General features: G+C 40.4%; 3 protein-coding genes across 3 annotated transcripts; 1 reads left to right on the top strand and 2 right to left on the bottom strand.

Annotated features, from left to right (window-relative positions):
• Positions 1 to 484: 484 nt before the first annotated feature.
• On the bottom strand, positions 485 to 6,723 carry scd (stearoyl-CoA desaturase (delta-9-desaturase)). The gene is made up of 7 exons (XM_080834087.1): positions 6,606 to 6,723; positions 6,059 to 6,303; positions 5,013 to 5,143; positions 4,345 to 4,550; positions 3,496 to 3,728; positions 2,964 to 3,166; positions 485 to 2,577 (listed from the first exon to the last, which is right to left on the bottom strand). The coding sequence occupies exons 2-6, from the start codon at positions 6,282 to 6,284 to the stop codon at positions 2,967 to 2,969; spliced, it is 996 nt and encodes a 331-aa protein (XP_080690213.1). The 5' UTR covers positions 6,285 to 6,303; positions 6,606 to 6,723; the 3' UTR covers positions 485 to 2,577; positions 2,964 to 2,966.
• A 4,577-nt stretch (positions 6,724 to 11,300) lies between these two features.
• On the top strand, positions 11,301 to 21,039 carry dnajb12b (DnaJ heat shock protein family (Hsp40) member B12b; the record flags this gene model as incomplete). The annotated part of the gene is made up of 9 exons (XM_080834166.1): positions 11,301 to 11,433; positions 11,912 to 12,080; positions 12,177 to 12,322; positions 12,610 to 12,783; positions 13,298 to 13,374; positions 14,244 to 14,353; positions 17,440 to 17,612; positions 20,137 to 20,284; positions 20,434 to 21,039. The coding sequence occupies 8 exons, from the start codon at positions 11,301 to 11,303 to the stop codon at positions 20,256 to 20,258; spliced, it is 1,104 nt and encodes a 367-aa protein (XP_080690292.1). The 3' UTR covers positions 20,259 to 20,284; positions 20,434 to 21,039.
• A 1,006-nt stretch (positions 21,040 to 22,045) lies between these two features.
• On the bottom strand, positions 22,046 to 24,123 carry ddit4 (DNA-damage-inducible transcript 4). Its single transcript, XM_080834231.1, has 3 exons — positions 23,982 to 24,123; positions 23,421 to 23,655; positions 22,046 to 23,230 (listed from the first exon to the last, which is right to left on the bottom strand). Exons 2-3 carry the CDS (start codon positions 23,614 to 23,616, stop codon positions 22,740 to 22,742), a joined length of 687 nt encoding a protein of 228 aa, XP_080690357.1. The 5' UTR covers positions 23,617 to 23,655; positions 23,982 to 24,123; the 3' UTR covers positions 22,046 to 22,739.
• Positions 24,124 to 24,766: the final 643 nt, after the last annotated feature.

Raw genomic sequence — 24,766 nt, 5'->3', positions numbered from 1 at the left:
ACAGCATTTAAAAAAAAAAAAAAAAAATCCTTGTTGGAATAAAAATGCTTGCTTTCACAATTCTGGGATATTAACAATCTTTCCAAAAGTGTTTCACTGTTTTATCAAATGTATTGCGTTTTGGTTTCACGTGAAAGGATTACACACGTAGTATAATTGCCTTTTTTATTTGATTTAGAGAGGAATATTACTGTGGCATGACACAGGAACAAAACCGTTATCTTTCCCACCTTGTAGAAACTCGCTCTATTTACAGTTACATACAACATTCCTTGCAAAATGTGCCAGATCATTTTAAGGCATTTAAGAAAAAAATAGGAAAACTGGACAATAATTGCACTGCAAAAGTTAGAGAAACAGTAATCAATTTAATTACACATTTGAATTCAATTTTTTTTAAATGTCTTCATTTGGACTTGCTTCAGTACACATGTACTCTTTAAGAGTGAAAATTCTAGCCTCTTATCCTCCCAAAACACGGCTAAATTGGACTGAATTGAGGGAACTTCAAAATGGACACATTGTGGGGGATGGCGATTTGTCTCTGCATGAACCCATCACATTTAACTTGGCCTGAGTACGAGTAGCCTCCCAGGGCCTATAAGTACTCTTCCCAACAATAAGCACACAGACAGTGTTGAACAGAGGCTGCTCCAACAGGGCAATCAGAATTACATGTGTCAAAAGTAGCCAATACAATAAGTCACCAGGGTCTGCAGTTTAATACAAAGGGTTGCTTTTTGCGCTCACTTCTCCTCAAATGGGTTAGAGGTGAACAGGGAATGGATGCAGGGCATAAGGCTATGGGCAGATTCCTGACTCAGTTAATTCATATAGAACATTTAGAAACAGCACAAAGGTTCATCTGCACAGATGTCTCATTTGCTAATTAACACTCTCCTGTTTTTGACAGATACAAGAAACCACAATTGCAAATACAGAAAAAAAAATTGTTGACATATCTGAAAAGATAAACAAGAGAAATACCAAACAAAAATGTATTAAATTAACACAAAAATGCTTTCGACATTTCTGTCACTTTGGCCATGAAACAAAATCATATTTGTGAAAAAACATACTTTCATAAGAAAGGTAAATAAAGATCACAAAAAAATTCTCCAAGCTTCCAGTAGTTTGTAGCATGCAGTACAAATGGTCTTAGGTAACTATATTACATTTAATTTGTGAGCCCGACACTAAGATGCCTCTATAAATAAAGGATAACTTAATAACGGAGACCACTTCTGAAATAAACTCTGTACAATCCAAAGCACTACCAACTAATCTGGCATTGTGGGAACCCAGTCAGTCTGTGACCACTATGGGATGCCTGGACTTACACAGATGATGATAGCGCTAGCAAAGCATATTCACTAAAGATGGAAAAGATCTCGCCACATATTTCCATGCTTTGATCAGATTTGATGTACAACTAGCTATACTGCAAAGAAGCTGAAAAGTATTTGTAACACAAAGGGGGTAGAATATTGAATTAGGACGCCATTGCTCCTTAAAAAGATCAGTTCTAAACAAATTCTAGCCAAACAAAGTGACACAATGTGTGGCTTGAAATAGTAAACAGGACAGTGGTGTGACAGAAACTGTCATGAAAACCTTTAAAATAGTAAATTAGGTCCTCAACTGACAGTGACAAATGACAGAATAGCTGTCTACTCAATGGCAGTGTTTGAATCCAGCAATTACTTTCTACATGTCTAACTTTTAGCAAAACTTGCCTTGAGCATTGAGTTGTTTCAGGGCTTCTGGTTTTCCTTTCTGTTTAGGCATTCATGAAAATGGGCCTACATAAGATTCTTGTATTTTCTGAACATCGCAGGAATGGAGAAAAAAGTAGTAATAAAGAAATTATGATTCTATGGAGAGAGAAATTACTTGAATGTGAATGATCAATTTATATTCCATGTTTCAATTCAAAGATTAATCGTGGAGAATTTAGCCAGATCTCTTTCTAAGACGCCAGGGCCAAAATTACCTTGTATCCTGTAAGTTGGGGGCAGGGGTGTTTCTGGCTGTAAATAACTGGAACACTATCCATGTAACCCCATAACATGGTTTCCCGTATGCATGTGCTATACGGAGACAGCCAATTTTCTTCCCAGTGTTCCACAGAGAGGGTACTTTCTATGTTTGTTTCATTAGGGTCTGTTCTGGCACGGCATACAATATAACAGAGTTCCTGATCAGGCCGGCTGTCCTATCAGCACACTGTGCCACCCCTACTGTAAACACAATGAAATGCAGCAGTGATGTGACCAAAGGCAGTTTTTTTTCAGTGCACAAAAAACCTTCTGTATAATTCTGACTAATAGTATATGAATGTGAAAATGAATGACCCCAATCATCTCATAATTCCAATGGGGAGAAAAAAAAAAAAAAACTAAGAAAAAAAAAAACTATGGGCAACACTGACTTCATTTCAGTTTCACAGGTTTTTCGAGGTGTGACTACGATGGATAAAGATATGCACCTCCTACTCTTGTGGCCTTTCTCTGTAGATGAAGCTGAAGTTTGAACAACCTGCCTTTGTTGACCAAGCCCCACTAGTAGGCATCCAACCTGAGAAAGAAAAAAAAGGAAAGAAGAAAAGACAAACAGACACTTCTTAGTATGGTCTCTCTAACAGGGGCCTAGCCTTGCCTGGAGCTAGGGCTAATGGTGACTCATACAGAGCTTGACAATTCCTATTGGTGCATTTGAAATTTTCAGAACACTTACATATTCCTGAACAACGCAGGTCATATTAATCATGTTCTTTGAAATGTTTCAATAATGTAGAGATTGATGGAGAGAAAATGGCTAGTTTTTAACAATATGGATGTAAGACCAGAACAACAAAGGTAAGTACTTCTGTTCGTTAAGGCAAAATGTGAGTTTATATCGACTTTACATGATTTTTGTTTGTAGTTGCTGAAAAGAGCCAGAAAATATAAAAAGAAGAAAACCTTTCAGCCACTTCGGATGCTTCCGTCACCAGTACGTTTGACACGTGCGTCGATCGTCTCGTGGGAAACTCGCTTGCATTCGTTTGCCAGGCCCAGGTAACACATCGAGTCAATGAAACAGGTGGTGAGATTTAACTTGCAGCCATACTCGCTCGTTGCATAGTCGTAGGGAAAAGTGTGATGATAGTTGTGGAATCCTTCACCTACAAATCCGGAATAAGCATCCATCAACACAACAGCAACTCAAAGTGCAGTGTCTCACTGCCCGTGTGATATTTAGTCTACCAGTATACCAAGAAATTAAGTAAAATAAAATATTTGTCTTCATCAGTCAGATAAAAATACAGATTGTGACTGCACACAGTGTATTCTACAATTGGATAAAATGAAATGATCCTTACAAGACAACTCCCTCAGATTGTCATTTAAAAACAAGAGACCATCTTAACAAGTGACCAGTCATGACCACTTTCAGTAACAACTATCCTGTCCTAAACAATGGCTAGAACCTGAGAAAACGCTCTGGATGTACCTATTGCGCTGAAGGTGACCCATTTGTTCTCGCGGGGGTTGATGCCAGTGTCGTAGGGCCTGTTACCCCACATGTGGGCGGCACTGTTGACCAGCCAGGTGGAGTTGAGCACCAGGGTGTACCTCAGCAGCGCCGGAATGAAGTAGGCAATCCACAGGGTCTCACCCCAAAAGTACCAAGGCACAAACATGGGCACGAAGAAACACATCAGGAGCACAGAGGGCTTGTAGTACCTGGTGAGAAAACAGCAGAGATGAATGAGGTGTGATACAGGTGAACACAATGTACTTGCCCTACTTAAGAACCAAAAGATCTGCTGAAAAGAACAAAGATTGAACAGGTGGTTTTCAAACAGACAGGCCTAGTAAAATAAGTTCAAGTGAAATGGATATGCCCTCCTGAACTGTTAGTTTTGAACTGTTAGTTTTTAATACAGCATGATAAATCATCTTTTTTGCTTACACAAATTATGAGGGGAAACTCATGGTGGTACAGTGTAGACCATGTATATCACCCTTCAAATACAGCCATTTTTGGCCTAGCAAAAAAAATGACCGGTGGAACAGCACAGCCAGAGCAGTCGCTTTATGGACACTGGATTACGCTAGTGGTTTCCTTTAATTAGCATCATACCCCTGAGGTCTGAGTTTATTCTTCCCTGTAAGTATATCTGACAGGAACATCCAACAAAATAGGGATGAGGCCAACAATATCCCTTCCCTGGGACATACAAATGGAGGACAGGCAATGAATTACAAAATCAGGGCTATGAAAAGACACTAGCAATGGCTCAGGAGGCACACATACAAATATCGGTGAAGGTGGGGAAAAAAATGGCAAAACACATACTTCCTCTGAAACATGACCACTTTATCGGCCTTCAGGTCGTTGAGCTCCAGCTTGCGTCCCTTCTCGATAACGTCTGGGTGCTTCCGCACCAGGAGCCAGCCGATGTGGGAGAAGAAGAATCCCCGCAGGGCGTTATGGGGGTCCGCGTCTGTCTCCGAGAATTTATGATGGACTCTGTGATCACGAGCCCACTCAAAAATATCATTCTGTGCAAAGGAGGAACGAAAGGGAAATGATTACTGTAAGCAGCAGACCTAGCAGCAGTCATTAACTCATAAGACCTTTCTTCCAAGTGCCAGGTTGCCATGCCACTGACTGTTCTTTCCTCACAAAGTGTGCATCACTTAAAAGCAAAACTTGGGGAGAGAACTGGGGCCATTTTTTGTTAATCTGCCAATTTGGAAGGCAATACATCTTCTACATAAAATGAGTCTACTCTAATAGATTGGTAGTATTTTGTTGGTAACCCTTGCAATATATCTTACTTTTGAGTGTCGGTTTAGATTTTGCTGGATGAAATGAGTCAATTGTGCATTGGGTTTGCAAATGACAAGTGTGGTCTGCCTTTACGTCTGTCTGTCTCTCTGTGTGTTAGTGTATGTGTATGTGCACACACATGTATGTGTACTATTAATTCTACACAAGCATGCAGACACACTTTCAGTTACCTGGAAAGCCATTGAGTTTGCAGCGGCAAGAATTATTCTCAGAGGTAGAGATGCTTTGTAGGACCGATGACTCCAGAGTCTATGTGCTCCTGCAGTAATTCCCAAAGCACTTACCAAAAAGCACAGAAAAGCTGAGTGAGAGTGAGAGAGAGAGAGAGAGAGAGAGAGGAATGAAATTAGTTGTCATTAATCACTAGAGGTGGATAGAACTCTCTGTCCCTATTGCTTCAGTTGAAACCCCTGCTACAGTATGCTGCATGTTTACTAAATCTGTGGCCAGAAATCGAGCCATACACTCAAAGTAGGCAGAATAGAGAAGTAACATCTCATAGAGATGATGTTCCATCCTCAGAATTATATAAATCACCTCAGCCATTTCCACATGTTTTAACAGCAGCCCACATTACAAAACTGGCGAGACGAGTGGCATTCAGTGGTACTGCAGTTTGTGAACGCTTCTTTTCAAAGGCTGCACAGTAGTGATTATACACATTTGCATACTCCGAATGAAAAATGATCGTTACATACAATAACATAATACTGTGGACTACATATTTACCTTCAAATCAAACATCCCTTTCATTCAAAACGGTTTTGGCAAAGTATATTTTGTTGCGTAGTTGGGGAAGCTATCACTGTAAGTTTGATGCTTGTCATAACTTGTCCTAATTACGGACTTCTGCCATCTCTGTGTCTCAACACGTATTGTTAGCCTACACGTAGCTCTGTACATTAGTTTTGCACTCCATTTCCATTCTTTCATAACACCACTTCAGCTAGCATGCTTGCTAACGTTTCGTAAGAGACCACCACATCTACATCCTCGCGCACTACCGGTAGAAGCCTCTGTGCCCTACTACGCAGCTATTAAACCTATCTTTTTTTCCACGAATAGGGGGCTGCGTGAGAGATGGATACAGAAGGCCCCATTTAACTACGCCACAACAATTTTCATGCTAAAGAGCAAGACAATTCTTACTCTGATGTTGGTACTTACAACAACAAAAAAACACTATCATACTTTAATACGTGACATGTTTACTTACACCATGCCAAGGTCATAGAAGTAGCGGATGGGACGAGGCATAACGCGTACATGGCTCCAAAATGCAACAGAGACATCAATATGACGTTTTTCCACACTATTCTCCATGGAGGTTTTGGACCATCTTTTTCTTTATACGTGTTGTCGAACATATCGTCCCTTGTCAATGCATCAGTGGCCGCGCCTCCATTTCTGTGTCTAGCATTTCCCTCCTCCGTTTCAGTCATTTTCCACGATAATTTTTTTCTGTGAAGAAACGACAGCAGACATTTTGTTATTTTCAGAAAAATACAAAGAATGACAGTAGAACTGGTAGGAAAACAGTTCATGAATCTTATCCCTTTAACATTATTGCACTGAAACCGTTTTTGTGGAGTGGAAACCAAACAAGCGCGAGGTAACTGGCTCACCACACTACAGGTAGCCTACATACAGCATGTTAAAGGCTAACATTCACTTTTGCCTCAAACCACCACTGCTGGCAACCTAACTGACCAGACAGATACATCCTGTTTTTGGACAATCACATCCACACAAATGTAACTTACCGTATAAAGGCTGCGTAAAAATCGGTTCGTTTGGTAATTAATTTAAATACACACCGGTGAAATATCAAGACCAAACAATGAGCTGTAGATATCCCAATGAAGTGACGAGTGATGCTGTGTTCACCTAGGCTCTCTAGTTATGGAAAAGGAATTTCTCAGTCTGCAATTGGTTGGCTGGAATTTGATGCCACCTCACTCGGGGACCCTCATTGGTCGTCGTTCATCTGCTGTTCCCGCACTACACTCTTATTCATTTCTTGCCAGATTTAGCTAGCATGTGTGGTGGAGGGTTGAAACACATTACAATTTCTAGAAAATAAGTAGGCCTACACGCTGATGTGTTACAAATAATCAATTGCATCAGATGACCACGGAACATTTTAAAGCACGCCATAGCATACTGGTGAAATGTTAACCTTACCTTACAGACAACTCCACTTGTCACAAAATGGCATATCCTGTTTGATTCTCTGAAGTTTCTCACGGAACGTTGCGCTTCCTCTAAAGTTTGCTTCCTCTTGTTTTCAGTTGAACACATTCGTATTGTGGATATAGTGTAATTGTGCGGGAGATGTCCCAAGATATTTCACAGTTACCTGATACATTCCCTTTGTCATCTTTAAATATCACAGGCTGTTTCTCAGGAACCAACAGAGTTAGCAAGCTCTGAGAATACACCCTGAATGCTTGACGTATCCCTCGCCCTGGCAATGACGTTTGCTCTTGCAACGTTATTTAGTGCTAAATACTCACACCAAGTTCAATTTCAGTAAACATAGCCTAATCCTTGAAGTGATATAGGCTATGATTTCTTTCTTCTTCTTTTTTTTAAGCAAACAGTAGTTTTAAATGAATTGATTTAAAAAAGATTCAATTTTTGTAGGTATTTTTTTGCACTTAGTTGAAAGGTTATGTGGGACTTCAGCCATGGATTATCCAGGATTTGGTTGTATACCACTGTCAACCAGAGCATTAAGATGTCTCCTGTAATCAGATTAGTAAGTGATATGGGGAATTCCGCTTAATCCTAAAAATCGTTAAATGGTGAAAGAGTAATGATCAAATCTTTACTTTTGCCTATTTGCATCCTCCTGAACCATTAAGTATGCCTTCAATATTTTACAACTAAATCTTTCTTTCCTTTGCGACAAATTGTTTTCTTGGCTACTTTGGCACCACTAGAATCTATTTACCACTAAGGACGTTGCAATCATTGTTTTTTCAAACAGATAGTTAAATATGATCATTGCTCGCCTTCTTATCCCGGTAAAAGGCCTATGCAAGTGTATAAAAACATATGGTGGAATGGAAAACAGCAAATAGGTTGTAGCCTTTTTGTAATGCACAACAGAAAATACTTAATTAATAGAATTATTCAAATTTTCAAGTAATATGCAACAATTTGACACTTTTTGAGGTATATGCAACTAGTTTTGGTACCATCGTCAAGTTCACAAAACCCATATTGTAACGTGAAAGACAGACAAACACCCATACCCATCCAGGATAAAATCTGATTCTGAGGATATGCCCTATGTAGCTATGTGTACCAGGCTGGAATACACTGCAAAAATGGAAGAAAAGCTTTCACACGCATGACATTGCCAGCAATACTGCCAAAAGACATCAGTTAGTGTGTTGGCAATCTTGTATCAGTGTCCGTTAGGCAATTTTTTCATGCCTTTTAGTTAGCTTATTAGTTTTGTAACATAACTCCCATTTGCTGCTTTAAAGGCAGTGGTGGGTAGAGTACTGAAAATTGGTACTCAAGTAAAAGTATAATTACCTCCTTCAAAATCGACTTGAGTAAAAGTAAATATTCCAATTGGAAAACTTACTCGAGTAAGAGTAAAAAAGTACTCTGTTTAAAAGTTACTCAAATTACAAGTTACTTTTTTGTGTTGGAGTGTTTGGATCAATGAAAAACATAACGTGAGTAAGTCAGAAAGAAATGCACTCTTGACACATTTCTTCACAAGTTGCTTCATTGTATCATGTATGTTTTTTTTTTTCATTACACATCTCATAGATCTCATAGAAAATAACAGTAGATCATTAAAAATATTGACCATGTAGGAGATCTCATTCTTTCTCATGGAGAGAAATGCCCTCTCTCTCTCTCTCTCTCTCTCTATCTGACTGCAAAAGCATTGTTATTTACAAGATCATCCCGGTTAGAGAAAAAAGATGCCATGAATCACCTGCCATTTTACAAATTTTTGAATTCGTGCTAGCAATTCTGACAGTATAACTTAGCTGCCTTTTGCAAGCTAGCCAAGTAAATAAACATGATGCTGACGGTGAGTTGCAAAAAATATTATTACATTGGAGTGGGGGCTGCCCCAGGACTGTCAGGAGGACCAGTAGTAACGCTAGCTTCGTCCATCTTCTCATCCATAGTGGCGGCGATTAAAGTTATAGTCGTAACGGTCGACCTGAAGTTGTCTCCTGCGCGGCTATGAAATGACAACAATGTTGCAACCTGTGGAGGGCGCGTCGATAACGCATAGCTAACTGACCTCTCCGTTTTTACCCTCTGGTTGCCGTGTATGCTTGTATTCCAGTAAACAAAGATATGTGTACTTTTATCACAATAGGCTACTCATTTTAATGAAAGCACAATGGAAATGTAACTGAGTAAAGAGTAGAATTCTGGTTCAAATATTTACTCGAGTAAGAGTAAAAGTGCAGACTTTATAAAGGAACGCAAAAAGTTCTCGTTACCCGAAAAATGTACTTTTTTACTCATTTGCGTTCCTTGTAACGCGTTACTACCCACCACTTTTTAAAGGCACCCAGTGCAACTTTATATTTCTAGTCTTTTTTACACGTGGTAAGTTTCAATAACTCCATACCATTATCGACATTCAAGGAGCAAAGATGAGACGTCGTTGTGTGGTGAGAACTGATAGAAAATCGTACACAACAATCGCCGGTGGGGAGAGGCCATTTTTCCATTGACTGGAATCCTGCTTTATTTATTGGTACCAATAAATTAAGATTGGGGGGGGGGGGGGGGGGGGGGGGGGGGCGATTGTTGTTGTTTACGATTTTCTATCAGTTCTCACCTCACAACGACGTCTCATCTTTGCTCCTTGAATGTCGATATGTAATGGTATGGAGTTATTGAAACTTACTATGTGTAAAAAAGACTAGAAATTGAATGTTTATTTTTAAGCCTCGAAAGTTGCACTGGGTGCCTTTTACCTCAGCCTATTGCACGAAAAGTAAGCTTTAGCTCAATATCACCGTCTAGTGTTCATTGTTGGCTTGTGTTTGGGCCGACTTCATGGGCACAGTCAGACAAATGAATGCCCATTAACTGAAATTTTGTATCATCAATCAATCAATGTGTTTATTTGATCCAGAGGGACAGTGTACATTCATGAACATTAAGATGTAAATGCACCCAATTATAGCCAAAAGGCTAGTTTCCATTGGCAGTGCCCCTGTCAGAGTGAAAAAGGCTATACAACCTTAAGAAAAAGGCATTTACGTATATATCAAACATAAATAAAAATCAGACAATAAATCCAAAATAAAATAAAATAAGATAAGATAAAAAAACTGACCCAAGTTCTACTGCTTACCCTCTAATGATCACATTTTTGGTAATTTATCAACCATGCTTTGAGATTTCTTTTAAAGCAGTTGAATTGATTCTCTAATGTTCTGTGGAAGATGGTTCCATACCCGAGCTGACTTGACTGAACTGTCCAAACACACTTTTTTTTTAAAGGAATATTACAGAATTAGTTTGGGCTCATACATCTTTGATTAATGACCGAAATGTAAAGACCAGGAAGTTGGCCTATTGTGACCACGAATCAGTCACGTGGCATTTATGCCCTCGCTCAGAACGAGAGCGAGAGAGAGAGAGAGAGAGAGAGAGAGAGAGTGCGCAACAGAAAACTATTCACTTATTGATAAAATGTAGCCTACACTGGGTTACTGTATAGTAGCATACACATGTAGCCTCCACGTTCCCCTTTCATAATATGCAATTGCTAAAATGGTCAAAAAATATATAGTTTTAATATTTCTGTCACATAGGCCTACAGCCCAGACATTGACACTAGAGCGTAAGGTATCAGTGTAATGTTGCTGGTATGATGTCCATGTCTATTTCTATGAGAACCGCTTTCCTCACGCGTGAAACATAGACTCCACGACAAAACTGTGCATAATTCACGGTTACCGTCTCATCCAGGCAGTGTGCATGCTCTATCCTGTTAACATAGGCGTCGAATATAAATCAACAGGTAATGCTACTAGCGCGAAACACGGGTAGTGTGAAACGGCGATAAGGATTTATCTATTACCTATTATGCCTACCTTGCATTATTGTTGTTGTGGCCATGTTGAGCACCTTGAGACCTCTTTGTATTTTAAAGTGTGCTATACAAATAAAATCCATTTATTATTATAAGGAGTGCCAAAACCCAGTTCATTAACGAGAGCTATAGTCGTCTTTTATACAGCCTTCATTATCTTCATTTTAGTTTGCCATATTAAGTTAAAGGTGTAGGGCTGTAGGTCTGCATAACCCTTATCTACACATCTGGGGCACTGTCAGCGGTTTCACTGTCAACCAAACCAGACAAGGCTAGCTGGCTGGCGCTATGTGATGTCATCCACACGCGCCAGCTGACGGTCATTCTTCGATTCTTGTATTTACTCTTTTAAGGCTCCGCAATGGAAGTAAATCGTGATGAAGCGGAGCGGTGCATTGAAATAGCAGCCATCGCGCTTAGAAATAACCAATTAGAAAAGGCTCGTAGATTCCTGGAGAAAGCTCAAAGGTTGTTTCCATCAGATGATGCAAAAGGTACAGCTGCATTTCATCTTCATTGCTAGCAGTTGCTCGGTTTAATCCCATGGAAATTCAGGGCCCATCGGTCGCTTACTCAGTGAGCCGTTTGTGACCTCGTTGCAGTCTTATATACATTACTACTGTCGTTAATTAACTTGGCGGTATAGCTAATTATGCCGTTTGTATAAGGTACTATCAAGTGTAGCCTCTTTATAAGTGGGGAGCCCGTGTAACGTTAGGCTACATTTTGCGTAAACCGCCTGTTAGGCTAATGTACAGCAAATGTCCCATCAAAGTAAAGTCAGCCAGTGATATTAACATTATTCCATATCTTATGTTTAATTACCTCCTATACAATATAATTTTGCCTTTTGTTGCAATATAACAGGTTACACTAACGTTACTACTCATACACATTGCACAGTTAAGTAGACGTTCTGTCACTATGCGTGGACAGTAACCGACCGTGACAACTGACACTGCTTTGTTTTAGTCTTGCTAGAGAAAATTGAGAAGGCAGGACATGCCTCGAGACAAGGAAGTTCACCAGGAACCGAAAACGGCACAGACACACGACGGAGAATGAACGTCGAAAATGACAGTACCAAGGCCTCAGATTCATCTAAATCCTACACGTCAGAAGAATTAGATGCTGTCAAGAGGTGTTTACAGCATAAGAAGTTGCTTGCATTTTTCTCTCCAATCAATGTTTAATGCCTGAAGTATCCACTTTTAGCTAACGTGTTAATATTTTTCAGAATAAAACAATGTAAAGATTATTATGAAACCCTTGGGGTCAAGAAAGATGCTTCTGAAGAGGACCTCAAGAAAGCGTACAGAAAACTGGCTTTAAAGTTCCACCCAGATAAGAATCGTGCTCCTGGTGCAACAGAGGCTTTTAAAGGTATATTTTGAATGAAGACTGGTCCCCCACCCCCCCAATTAGTCTAATTTCAGTTGTTCCAACATGTTTACTTGTCTATGCTATTATTACAGCAGCATAGGTTTATCTCATTGTAAATGTTCAGCGCAGGGTTGGTTAAATAGTTTATGTATTCCAAGATTTTTCAAATTTCGTTTTGATTTGGATTTTAACCTTTGACATAAACAGTCGGAAATTTAAAGTTTGTCATTATCTAGTCATATTTTTGATAGTGAAAGTATTGTAATATTTTTAATTAACCTGTTCAGCTATTGGTAATGCATATGCGGTACTGAGTAACAACGAGAAGAGGCGACAGTATGACCGTCTTGGCGAGGAGAGGGCAAGTCCATCCAGTCAAGGCCCGTCGCCTTCAGACTTTGAGGCCGATATCTCACCAGAAGACCTCTTCAACATGTTCTTTGGAGGTGGCTTCCCATCAAGTGAGTGGGTTTTGAACTGAAGGAGGAGGACTAGATTGTGACTACTAGATAAATATGCAAATTATGTTTTTAGAGATCAGTCATGTTGCACTTTCGCATTGGTTTATAAAAAAATTATTTCATCTTTAATAACCTTAATGTGTGCATCTGTTTGTGCCATTATGTTACTTCTCAAAACATAAATATTTCTTTAATGATGTACCAGTATTTTATCTAAATTGCTAGTCTGTCTCCAGATACATTGTTCAAAGTGTAATTTTGCTACTGTGGTAACAGATGAAATTATTGCATTTATTTGTACAAGCTAAGCTATATATGTCCCACCAGTGCCTAACTGTAAAAGTCCTGGTATGGGTTTATGTAACTCGACGTTCTAGAATGGACTGTTCCGTATCTATCTGAATGTATGCTGGGATGTTATGATTCTTCTGTGTTACCTTTAATGCACTGATTTCAAATGGCCACCAACACAAGAACCTTCAGGCTTACTGATTTGAATTTCTCTCCTGGGTAGGTAATGTTCACGTATACAGTAATGGCCGAATGCGTTTTCAGCACCAAAGAGCAGCTGGAAGAGAGCAGCGGAGAGATGTAAGTCATGTTCATGTTTGTTCTCTTTTGAAATCAGACATTGAAATAATTTAAGTCGTTTTCGCCAATGGTTTACCATATATTTTTTTTAGCTTGATCCCGTTATGAAATAAGTAAAACTGCCTCATGAATTTTAGTCCAGTTTGTGCTCCATGCCAAAAAAAATGTTTTTATTAGTTGCAGTTTCCTGAATCATTGGAAATACTTACTGCTTATAAGCAGTACATATTTTGGAGTTCTAAAGCTATCACCAAAATGATACTAGGAGAAACCAAAAAAATGGTTGGGACTAGGACACCTGAACTATGAATAGTTTCATTTTTCAGTCAGGCTGTAATTACCAATGAAACAACATCTGGATGTAGGAATCCCAACCTGCCACTTACAGAAGTAAGCAAGAAGTGTTTACATAAATCTTCAGTTTAATTCAGTTTCAGTTGTTTTGGGTAGCCCCTCCTCTGCAATATGGTGTTTCTCCAAAGTGTACAGTAGAGGGCGCTATTGGTCTAATCATATATATGGACATATAGCGTTTCAGTTAGAGTTATTTAATGAAATGAATGATTAATGCAGAAGTTATTTTATGCTTTTAGTTAGTCATTCTTGTCCAGTTAGTTTCTGTATACGTGTCTGCATTTATATCGTTATGTCTACAATTTGCCCTGATACATGTGGCTTTTTTTATCCATGTGGTATTGATTGCCATTGTCTCTGGTAATCAGTGTTTCTGAGGCTCATCTTGACTTTGTTTGTAACACTTGAGCTCCATGCCTCCTCATCACGAAAAGATAACCCCCCGGTGTCTAGTCATGAGGCTTGAGAGGGACACTCCAGCTAATCAGGTTTTTTTCCTTGACCCCCCCCCATAGGGAGGATTGGCCTTCTTCGTACAGATCCTGCCTGTCCTCATCCTTGTGATAGTGTCTGCCCTCAGCCAGCTGATGGTAGTCAACCCCCCCTACAGCCTCAGCTTCAGACCGTGAGTATGGATCATGGCCCCTCACCTAACCCAGGCCTCTGTTAGTATCGCTGCCACCCTTCAGCAATCATTCAAGTCTAAAATAAATTAAATAGAGTAGAATAGATACAATAGAAGAGCTTTGATTGTCATTGTATTTGCATATAACGAAATTTGGAAATGTCCCCAAAGCACATTGTTGGAACTCATATTTGATGGTCATCATTTTATGCTTATGGTGAAGTATTTAGCAAACACTTTTATCCAAAGCAGCTTACAAAACACATAAAAAACTAAAAATATATATTTTTTAAATCAAGAATAAAACTCGCTATGAAATGCGTTGTATAGTCTGTAGGCTGTTCCTCCTTTGGCCCATTCATCAGAGGTGCAGGGTGAGTGATCTTGCACACAGTTCATCAGCAGGCCTTTTGTGCTGTTAAGTATTAAACAGATCTCTGGATCTGGCCTCTGGCTAATCCCCCACCAAATAGTGTAATTAACAATAAGATCATGTGAGAGTGGGAACAAATTACACAACAGGCTTATCCATGATTGGGAGCAAAAGTAATCCCCCCTGTTGATTTTGATGGAGGTTTGAGCATGGCTCGTGTAATGCCGATAAACAGTATTTCAGAGGGAAGCGAGCCGAATGGTGATATGGTTCTGACCTCCATGGGGTTCAGAGGGCTGAAGATGTATCACTCACTTGGGGAGGAAAAGGGATTGATCCCTTGGGTGCCTGGGGCAGTGGTTTTGGTGAGATGGTGATAAAACGGCAGCTTCTCCAGTACGTGTCGGTGCTATCTTCAGAAGAACCTGATCAATGTCTTATCATGTTTGCACAGAGACCAGTTCTTTCTTGCCCCTTCAAGTCTTGCGCTCTCAGCAATATCTTCATCCTGTTCTGTCACCCCAGGTAGTCAGTCTACTACAGAAACTCAGTTGAATTGAAGACATTATTGCTAGATGCATGAAGGTAGATGGCTACAGTCACAAGCTCTTGAAAATACACAGTGAAAGTGTATGGAAATAAATTGCGTTTCAGAGAATTGGTCTTAATTGTAATATATGAACTCGTAGTAACAAGAATCAAAGGCAGTTGTGGGATATTTGGCATATTTCAGCATACTGGGTGGTGAAAGGTTTTGACGTGCCACTCTTGTTTCAGCATTGTTAAACCAAACCAACTACTGTAAGTAGTAATATTTTACCTTGTGCACAGTCTGACAGAAATACTGACACACTTTAATTTGCTCATCATAGCAATAGCCCTACAAAAAACCCTGTAAGTGTTCATATTGAAAAATGCTTACAAAGGCATCATGAGATGCAGAAGTGACCACAGACTGTGTTACACACTGCTCTAGGCTGACCTTTGCTCCCCAGTCAGCTCCAGGGGTCAGACCAAAGCGTTGAGAAAGCTTCCACCATCCCTCTAGTCACGTACTGAGTTGCAGGTCAATGGCCCCTAGATGTCTGTTCCACCTCCAGCCCTACACACACACACACACACACAAACACACACACACACACACACACACACACACACACACACACACACACACACACACAGGTGCCTTTATCTGAGCATTGAGGGAAGACTCACAAAGAGAGGTCATACACATGAGCCTCCTGCTCAGCCATCTGCACTCACAAGATCTCAACATCCTGAGGTTTGCAAAACGCTTGTGGGCAGACATGTAGTCAGGTTCTGTTGTGAAGCATGCTTGACATGCTCACATGATTCTCCACAAATGTCTCAGTTTAGCATACATGCATTTTTAGGGATATATGTCTGTTACCTGTTTGTGATTATCACATTACATGACACAGATGGTTATTTCAACTCATTGTGTTCCACTGTAGTATATTTGCCATAAACTACTGGTTCCATTTTTCGTTTGTTACTGTACAAATTCGCTCTGTTATCTTATGGAATGATTGTTTTATGTGTGATTGGTTTGAAATTCATGCGTCATGCCACCAGCCCAAGTAGCAGATGTTTATTTTCTATATTCCACTGCCTCTTGTGTACTGAAGTACTCTGGTGAACTTAGTATATCACATGTATGGCCTAAAGCTCCCCACAAAATTTGCCACTTTTTGAGGTATGATTTTATAGGCAACTACTTTTGGTACCATTCAAATTAATTTTAATGGTATATGGTTATGTGAAGGACCTAGAAACACACCCGCCTTTCCCACTAGCCGTCCAAGCTATGCACTATGTAGTTCTGTTGTCTGGGATTGGAACAACCTGTGAACCTTGACGGCATGACATCGGCAACTTTTTTGACACAAGACGCCAGATAGCATGACGGCAAGCTTTAATCTGTGCCAACTGGAATATAAGGGGTGTCTGAGGCTTTTGCATGGTTGTAAGTTTTAGACTAAAGCTCCATTATGTTGCTTTAAGGAAAGGTGACTTTATCACAGTCTAAGGATTGAGTAGTCAGGAACACTGCTCCAATGGTAAAAACAGGGAGGAAGTGGAATCTATGCACAAGGTTCAACATGCACAAGGTGCATTACAGTTTAGGGATTTCATTGGGCAGGTATAGGAGCAGGATGTGTTAAGACAAGAAAGATCTGCTGGAGAGAACTTCCGGTTATGGCAAGCACACACAAGACCAGTCAAGATAGGTGTTAGAGGCTTTGTAGCTAAATCAACCACAACACTTTTGTTCGATTTTGGTATAAGGATGGTCACTCAGAGGCGTACACTGCTGCTCAGGTTCTTTTGTTGGGCAGTCATGTTAGTGTGTTAAGCACTTGTGGATTTCAGACAGCGCATGTTGTACTATGAAGGAGGGCCTTTACGGATCCGGGGTACAACATGCAACGCGTGTTATGGCTGTCTCCAGCCAGTTGTGCGTTGTATCTGTGGGCGGGCAAATGATATATTGTTTAGGTTGCTAGCTATGAGCACTTGCATGTGACGGTGAGAGGATTGGGCGCTGTGGCAAGTGCTCAACCAATAGCACAAGGAATTTAACGTCTTTTCCTGTGTACCTCAACTAAAAAAAAAAGAAAGGGAAATAAAGGTGTGAAGGAAAAGAGAGGCTAAGACAATTAAACACGGTTTTCCTTTCCACTGTTCCCAGGTCAGCAGGCCACACCAACAAAAGGCTGACGGAGCACCTGAGGGTGCCTTACTACGTAAATGAGAAGTTTTCAAGAGAGTACAGCGGAGGCAATCTGAAAAGTGTGGAGAGGAGCGTGGAGGACGACTACATCTCCAACCTCCGAAACAACTGCTGGAAAGAAAAACAACAGAGTGAGTTTGCCTTCCCTGAAAGGCCTTTTTAGGTTACACAGCCCAGCTGAGGTGATCTCTGCATCCTGTGAAGTCATGTATACATTTGTGGATGTTGAATGTAAATTAACAATTGTAAAAGGTACTGATAGATCTTTTCTTCAGTGACAGTTTAACAGGAACAGTAATGGAAAAGGTTGTTTAATTTTCATTCAATAATTAGGCCCAACCTGTGTTGAAGAGTAGACATTTTTTTGTACTTATAGGCTGTGAAAAGTCATGGAAATTTCATTAATGGTCCTTGTAAATTCATGAAATCCCTGCCATTTATTTTGTATGCATCACTATGAATTTGCATGCACAATGTTTTTGGTATACATACAGTTAGGTCCATAAATATTTGGACATTGACACAATTTTCATAATTTTGGCTCTGTACACCACCACAATGGATTTGATATGATATCAATATGTGCTTTAAGTGCAGACTTTCAGCTTTAATTTCAGGGTATTTACATCTAAATCAGGTAAACGGTGTAGGAATTACAACACATTTGATATGAAGCCCCCTCTTTTTAAGGGACCAACTGTAATTGGACAAACTAACATAATCATAAATCTAATTATCACTTTTAATTCTTTGTTGCAAATCCTTTGCAGTCAATGACAGCCTGAAGTCTGGAACCCATAGACATCCCCAGACGCTGGGTTTTGTCCCTGGTGATACTCTGCCAGGCCTCTACTGTAACTGTCTTCAGTTCCTGCTTGTTCTTGGGGCATTTTCCCTTCAATTTTGTCTTCAGCAAGTGAAATGCATGGATTCAGGTTAGGTGATTGACTTGGCCATTGCAGAACATTCCACTTACTTGCCTTAAAAAACTCTTTGGTAGCTTTTGCAGTATGCTTCAGGTCATTGTCCATCTGCACTGTGAAGTGCCGTCCAATGTGTTCTGAAGCATTTGGCTGAATATGGCAAGGTAATATTGCCCCAAACACCTCAGAATTCATCCTGCTGCTTTCATCAGCAGTCACATCATCAATAAATACAAGGGAACCAGTTCCATTGGCAGCCATTCATGCCCACGCCATAACACTACCTCCACCATGCTTCACTGATGAGGTGGTATGCTTTGGATCATGAGCAGTTCGTTCCCTTCTCCATACTCTTCTCTTCCCATCATTCTGGTACATGTTGATCTTTGTATCTGTCTATAGGATGTTGTTCCAAACTGTACAGGCTCTTTTAGATGTTTTTTGGCAAACTCTAATCTGGTCTTCCTGTTTTTGAGGCTTATCAATGGTTTACATCTTGTGGTGAACCCTCTGTATTGACTCTTGTGAAGTCTTCTCTTGATGATTGACTTTGACACAGATACGTCTACCTCCTGGAGAGTGTTCTTGATCTGGCCAACTGTTGTGAAGGGGTTTTTCTTCACCAGAGAAATAATTCTTCTGTCATCCACCACAGTTGTTTTCCATGGTCCTCCGGGTCTTTTGGTGTTGCTGAGCTCACCAGTGTGTTCTTTCTTATTAAGAATGTACCAAACAGTTGATTTGGCCACACCTAATATTTTTGCTATCCCTCTGATGGGTTTGTTTTGATTTTTCAGCCTAATGATGGCTTGCTTCACTGATAGTGACAGCTCTTTGGACATCATATTGAGAGTTGACAGCAACAGATTCCAAACGCAAATACCACACTTGAAATAACTCGAGACCTTGTATCTGCTCCTTGAACAGCCTGGTAAATGAAAAAAAACGAGGGAATAACACACACCTGGCCATGGAATAGCGTAGCAGCCTATTGTCCAATTACTTTTGGTCCCTCAAAAAGGGGGGGCCACATATAAAATGTGTTTTAAATCCTACACCATTCACCTGATTTTGATGTAAATACCATCAAATTAAAGCTGGAAGTCTGCACTTAAAGCACACATTGGTTGTTTCATTCAAAATCCATTGTGGTGGTGTACAGAGCCAAAATGATGAAAATTGTGTCAATGTCCAAATATTTATAGACCTAACTGTGTGTATAAATGCGAATAGAGATAAGGCTGCTAGATTAGTGGGCTGTGCATTTTGCATTGGCTTACAGTCATATCAATGATTTCCGATCTGATCGTTCATCGTTGGAAGGTGAAGATGTCCCTTTTATTGGCACTTCCTCATTTTCCAACTGGCCAGACGGTAACCTTCAGTCCTGTGGTTATAGTGACCCTCTTTTTAAAAACACTTAGTTCTCAGGTCCAAAAACCTTCTCCTTGGCAAACATTTGTAAACAAAGTTTTGAACTAGTCATAATTTCAGTAACCTCTTAAAGAGACTGGTGAATGGTCTGGATGTAGCGAGTGGGTTCCACTCACCCTACAGAGGTACCCTACAGATGAGAAAGGAAAGGAAACACTGTAGATGTTAACAGGATTCAATCACACCTGACTGTATTCGTTTTCTTCTGTATTCATTTTAACTGAACTTCCTTTTTCATTGTGAAGTATGTAGTAGCTGCAGTGACGCCCCACTGAACCTTTCACGCTTTGTCTTTCAGAGGAAGGGCTGCTGTATCGAGCTCGGTACTTCGGTGACAGTGAGCTGTACCAAAGGGCTCAAAGGATGGGTACACCTAGCTGCTCAAGACTATCTGAAGTCCAGGCTTCCTTAAATGGATAAAGACTCTAGCAACAAAACAAAAACAGGTGATTGCACTGTACTATCCACTGCTAGAGTTTTAGGTGTGGTGAGAGATTGAGAGGGTATGTGGGGCATGTCGATATGCAAATTAGTGTGTCCAAATTCGTTCATGTTCTTACATTACATTTTATTCTGTGACCTTTGTCTCTCCTAGGTATTCTCCAAAATCAACATTTAAAAAAAGAAGAGGTCTTTTCACGGAAAGGAAAGAAAAAAAGAAAAAGAAACTGAGCAAACAACTTTAGACTGTTTGTCAACCTCACCACACAAGATATTCACAAACCGAACCAGGCTGCGCTCTCCTTTGTGTCCGTGATGAGGCATGTGGGCTCAGGCAGAGCCGCTCTGTCTGGACTCCTTTAGATTAGCTGGCCTCCATGCTTCCACATGGGGCCCCATGACCAGGGCTGGGCTCCCACCAAAAGGGCCCTTGACAATGCACTGATGTCTGCTGCTTTGGGAAGGAATCTGAGAATGTAAGATTTAGGGGTAGGGCCAATTGGAATGTGACAAGGAGGCAACTGTAACATAGCAATGTAGACATTACCAATGAATCGGAGTAGGTATTTTGCATATGTGCTATTTATTTATGTATGTATTTATTTAAGTTATGAGATCCCTGAGATTGAATTTAACGAGAACATGCAGTCACTACATTTGTGTATATCTGATTGACACATTTTTATCTATGCAGGGTGTCTTTTTATTCCTATAAATTAGGACCATAAACCAACAGCTTCTGCACACAGAAATAAACTTATGAATGCCCCGGACGATGGTATTTCTACACGTAATTTCAGAGGTGTTTTATTCAGGAGAAAATGTTTTTACAGCACTGTTTGTAGAGGGCTTTTTATCAAGCACTTGGAGTGAGCCACAAAACCGTCACCTATATTCACTGGAACAGAAGAGGCTGTGGCTCAATCAAGTAGTTCCCTGAATCCCTGCACGTCCCTTCACTGAATGTGTTCCAGCACAACCAGTGGATTTTTTTTAATTTTTTTTAGTTCCTCTCCCCACTTCCAATTAATATCATACGTGCCACACTGCATGTGCTGGTGTCTGAGGCTGTGGTTTTGGGATGTGAGCCATCATTCAGACTGTCAAGGCCTTGTAGTCACCTCAGGATATTGCAAAATCGTGTGCGCACTCGGCCCACTGAGCCAGGAGAGACTGCTCGTTCACAACTCCAGTAGCTTGTTGCGAGCCTTAGTCAGTCATGATCTCATTTCAGCTCCTATTGTAAGCATGTCTTTGCACTGCCCCCTTGAATATTGTGCCAGCATGTAAATTAGGAGCCTGACAAACCCCTTAGTTAGACACTGGGGTCAGATAACTTTTGTGTTTAGAGGTTCTGCAGCTCAAAACCTATGGCTGCAGGCCAACCACAGTTCAAGTGACATGACAGAGCTATCCAATTATCTGATCAGTTTTCAACCTTTATTAGAGTTCATAATGATCAGGTTCTCAGGGCATGTAGGAGAAATATGAACATCCCATCTCAGCACAGCCTTTAAATTCTCTTAACTTTCTGAATAGAAGGTTCTGGCTTTTCTCAAGTTGTGTTAGTTCTATGCAACCATGTGTATAGTTTCGAGATTTAGAAAAGATGTACCCATAAGCAAAGTAATTTGGAGTTGGCCAACTCATTTATTCATGAAAAGCTGGAATTCCTGTGCATATAAAATTCAACAACTTCACACAATGTTTGTAAAAATAATTTATTGTCTGTAGTTTCCTTGATGAAAGTACAAAAAACAGTGCAATGACCATATTTGAATATCAAATAAATTACGCATGTGAATATGCAAGTCAGTCAAAAGCTTTTAAATGAGTAGACAAAGAACTGCTAAACATGTGAACACTGAACAAATGCAAATATGCAATGAGACACCAGAGGGTGTACTGAAGTGAGATAACTGAACAGGTATATAAAAAAAAGTAAGATAAAAAATGGATAACTTCGTAATAATCTTAAAACAGGCCACATGCTACATGACCCACAGCGTGCTGCCTAGGTCTGGTTTCCACAGAAACTGAGGTAAACGTTTTCAGAGTAACAAACTTTACACAAAAAGCACCAAGACTTCTCATCTCGTACAATGGATTGAAAACAGTGCAATAAACTAAATTTCACTAACCCAGTCACACCCCATATTTTTCCAGATAAACGTTACATATTTTTGTACCCTATAATGTGGTCTTTCTTATAGTAGCCATACCACTAAAGGCATATAAATGCTTACAGTGAAGACATCTGGCGTTAAAGTTACATTTGTCTTAAGTTCCGAGAAAATCTCGAGAGATGACATACAGGGACATCTACATGATGTCAAGACATTCTTTCATCACAAAGAAATAAATTACTCAAGGCATCTGTTGTTGAACAGTGCTTGAAGTCAATATATTATAACAATTTTTTAATTCTAGTTTAAAAAGTGCTATTAGGCTAGGTCCTGTTCAGCACTCTTCTATCAACAACTCCTCTGAACTGTAGAATTTTCTCTTGATGACCCTGAAACCAGTGCTCAGTCTGAGTGCGTGTCTAACAGTGGCTGCAACTTGTGATTTGTTGCTGAACAGCCCTTGAATCTTAGGCCACAGACCCCCAGAGTCCAATCTCAACACAAGTGTCAGCTGGAACGTTGGGACGACGTATGGGTCCACGGGTATCTGACCCATGTTTAGACAAACATCTCCTTGCTCCACGCATAGTTCGACAAGCGCCCCCCGCAGGCCACACGGCTCAGTGGCAGCCAGGTGAATGAGCTCCTGGCCGATATGTTCAAGAAGTTTCTTGGGAATGAGTAGCTTGCTGCATCGCAGTGTGTCGTCTTTGGCCTCAATCAGACGTCCAGCTATTAAGGCCACGACTTCTTTTCGTAGGGTCTCCTCCAATGGGTCATGAAACCAGTCGGAGTCGGAAGACAGTTCAGGTATGAAATAGGGCCCTATAGAAGAAAAATATGAGGATACTTGGAAATTAATGGAGATGTTTCAGTTATGGTCATCACTTCAAGTACTAGGCTAGTTAAACCGTCTTTTTACGGTATTCTACATTTTTTTAATTATACAGTAAACCGGGGCTATGGGCAGACAAAAGGCAATCAAAAGGCAAGAAATGCTGAAATATTAGTTTACCTGAGTCTGATAAATCTCCACTGCTGATGTCCGAATCGGGGTCCGAGATATGGCCAGTGCTGGCCGCTCCACTGAACTCCGTGAGCTTTTGCACAAGTTTACCCCAGGACAGACGCTTCGAGGCACCGTCAGCTGTCGGGGATGGTGGAAAACTGCCATCGTCCGAAGAAAAGCTTCCACAGAATCTCTCAGGCATGATTTCTTAAAATTGAGATGTCAAGTTTTCCGTGGCAATCTGTGGATACAAAGGACAGACAGTTAGCCCAGGCTCCAGAAAACAGTTGCACAGAAATGAATGAGGAACACTTCTCCACTGTTCACCTTTGATAGTGGGGTTGTCTTTCAGAACAACCAAATCATTTCGTCTTAAACATTCCCCTGTTATATGCCTCATGTTCAGACAGACACTGACAAATCATCTACTTCGAATGAACACAATTACAAATCCGGCTTGATAGTGTTAGTCGAAACGCTACAGGATGAAGTCGTCTGCTCTTTGTTCGAGCAAAAACCAAAGTAGCCTAAAATAAAGATTTCGACAAACATGACAGTAGTACTTACCGAATCTGAAATGATTTTCGACTTTGTTGTAAGTCCAGGTTTTGTGCTGGCTTCACTGTTACATCCAAGAAATCAACAGATAAAGAAACAAAGGGACAACTGCATAGACATTACGTAGCAACCGTCCGTTCTCCAAGCTAAGCTCTACTGCAAAGCTCAGCTGCGATAACAAAGCTCGTTAAATAGCTTCACAGCAGACACGGTTAAACACGCCCCATCTACACTTCTCAGCCAATCACATTTTACGACACGTTCGCAACGTTCCTTTTTGCCTGGTAACATAGTGTTCGGCTTGGATCATTGAGGCAGCAGAGTTTCCCCATTGTCTCTTGGACAGAGGAAAAACACTAAGGACACCTATTGTCTCACGTAGACACAGACATGTCAGGGCAAATCCTGTGCGAAAGTAACAATGTAATGTCATTGCATACTATAAGCATAGTTAATTGTTTAAGATATATCATCCAGATTCACAGTTGATGCTAACATTTTTAACCAGGATTTGAGCGTTTGCTGCATCCACCTTGGCATGACAGCGGACCCTTTCTAATAACTTAATATAGTCGCTGCAGTTTACATCTTCGCAGGCTGCTGTATGTGGGGCTATTAGCCTTCCACAAAGGAAGCCTCTAAACTCAAATAGCTTATTCAAGATAATGGACTAAACAAGCTAATGAATGAAATGGGTATTGCCCTTGTCATCAAACTTCTCACTTTTTCTAGAAGATTGTGCAGATGAAGGGGGATGGGCTGTGTTAAGATTTTACAAGGAATAAGAAGCTGCA

Source organism: Sprattus sprattus (assembly GCF_963457725.1).
Source record: "Sprattus sprattus genome assembly, chromosome: 3".
NCBI lineage: Eukaryota > Metazoa > Chordata > Actinopteri > Clupeiformes > Clupeidae > Sprattus > Sprattus sprattus.
This window is presented reverse-complemented; position numbering and strand designations above follow the sequence as displayed.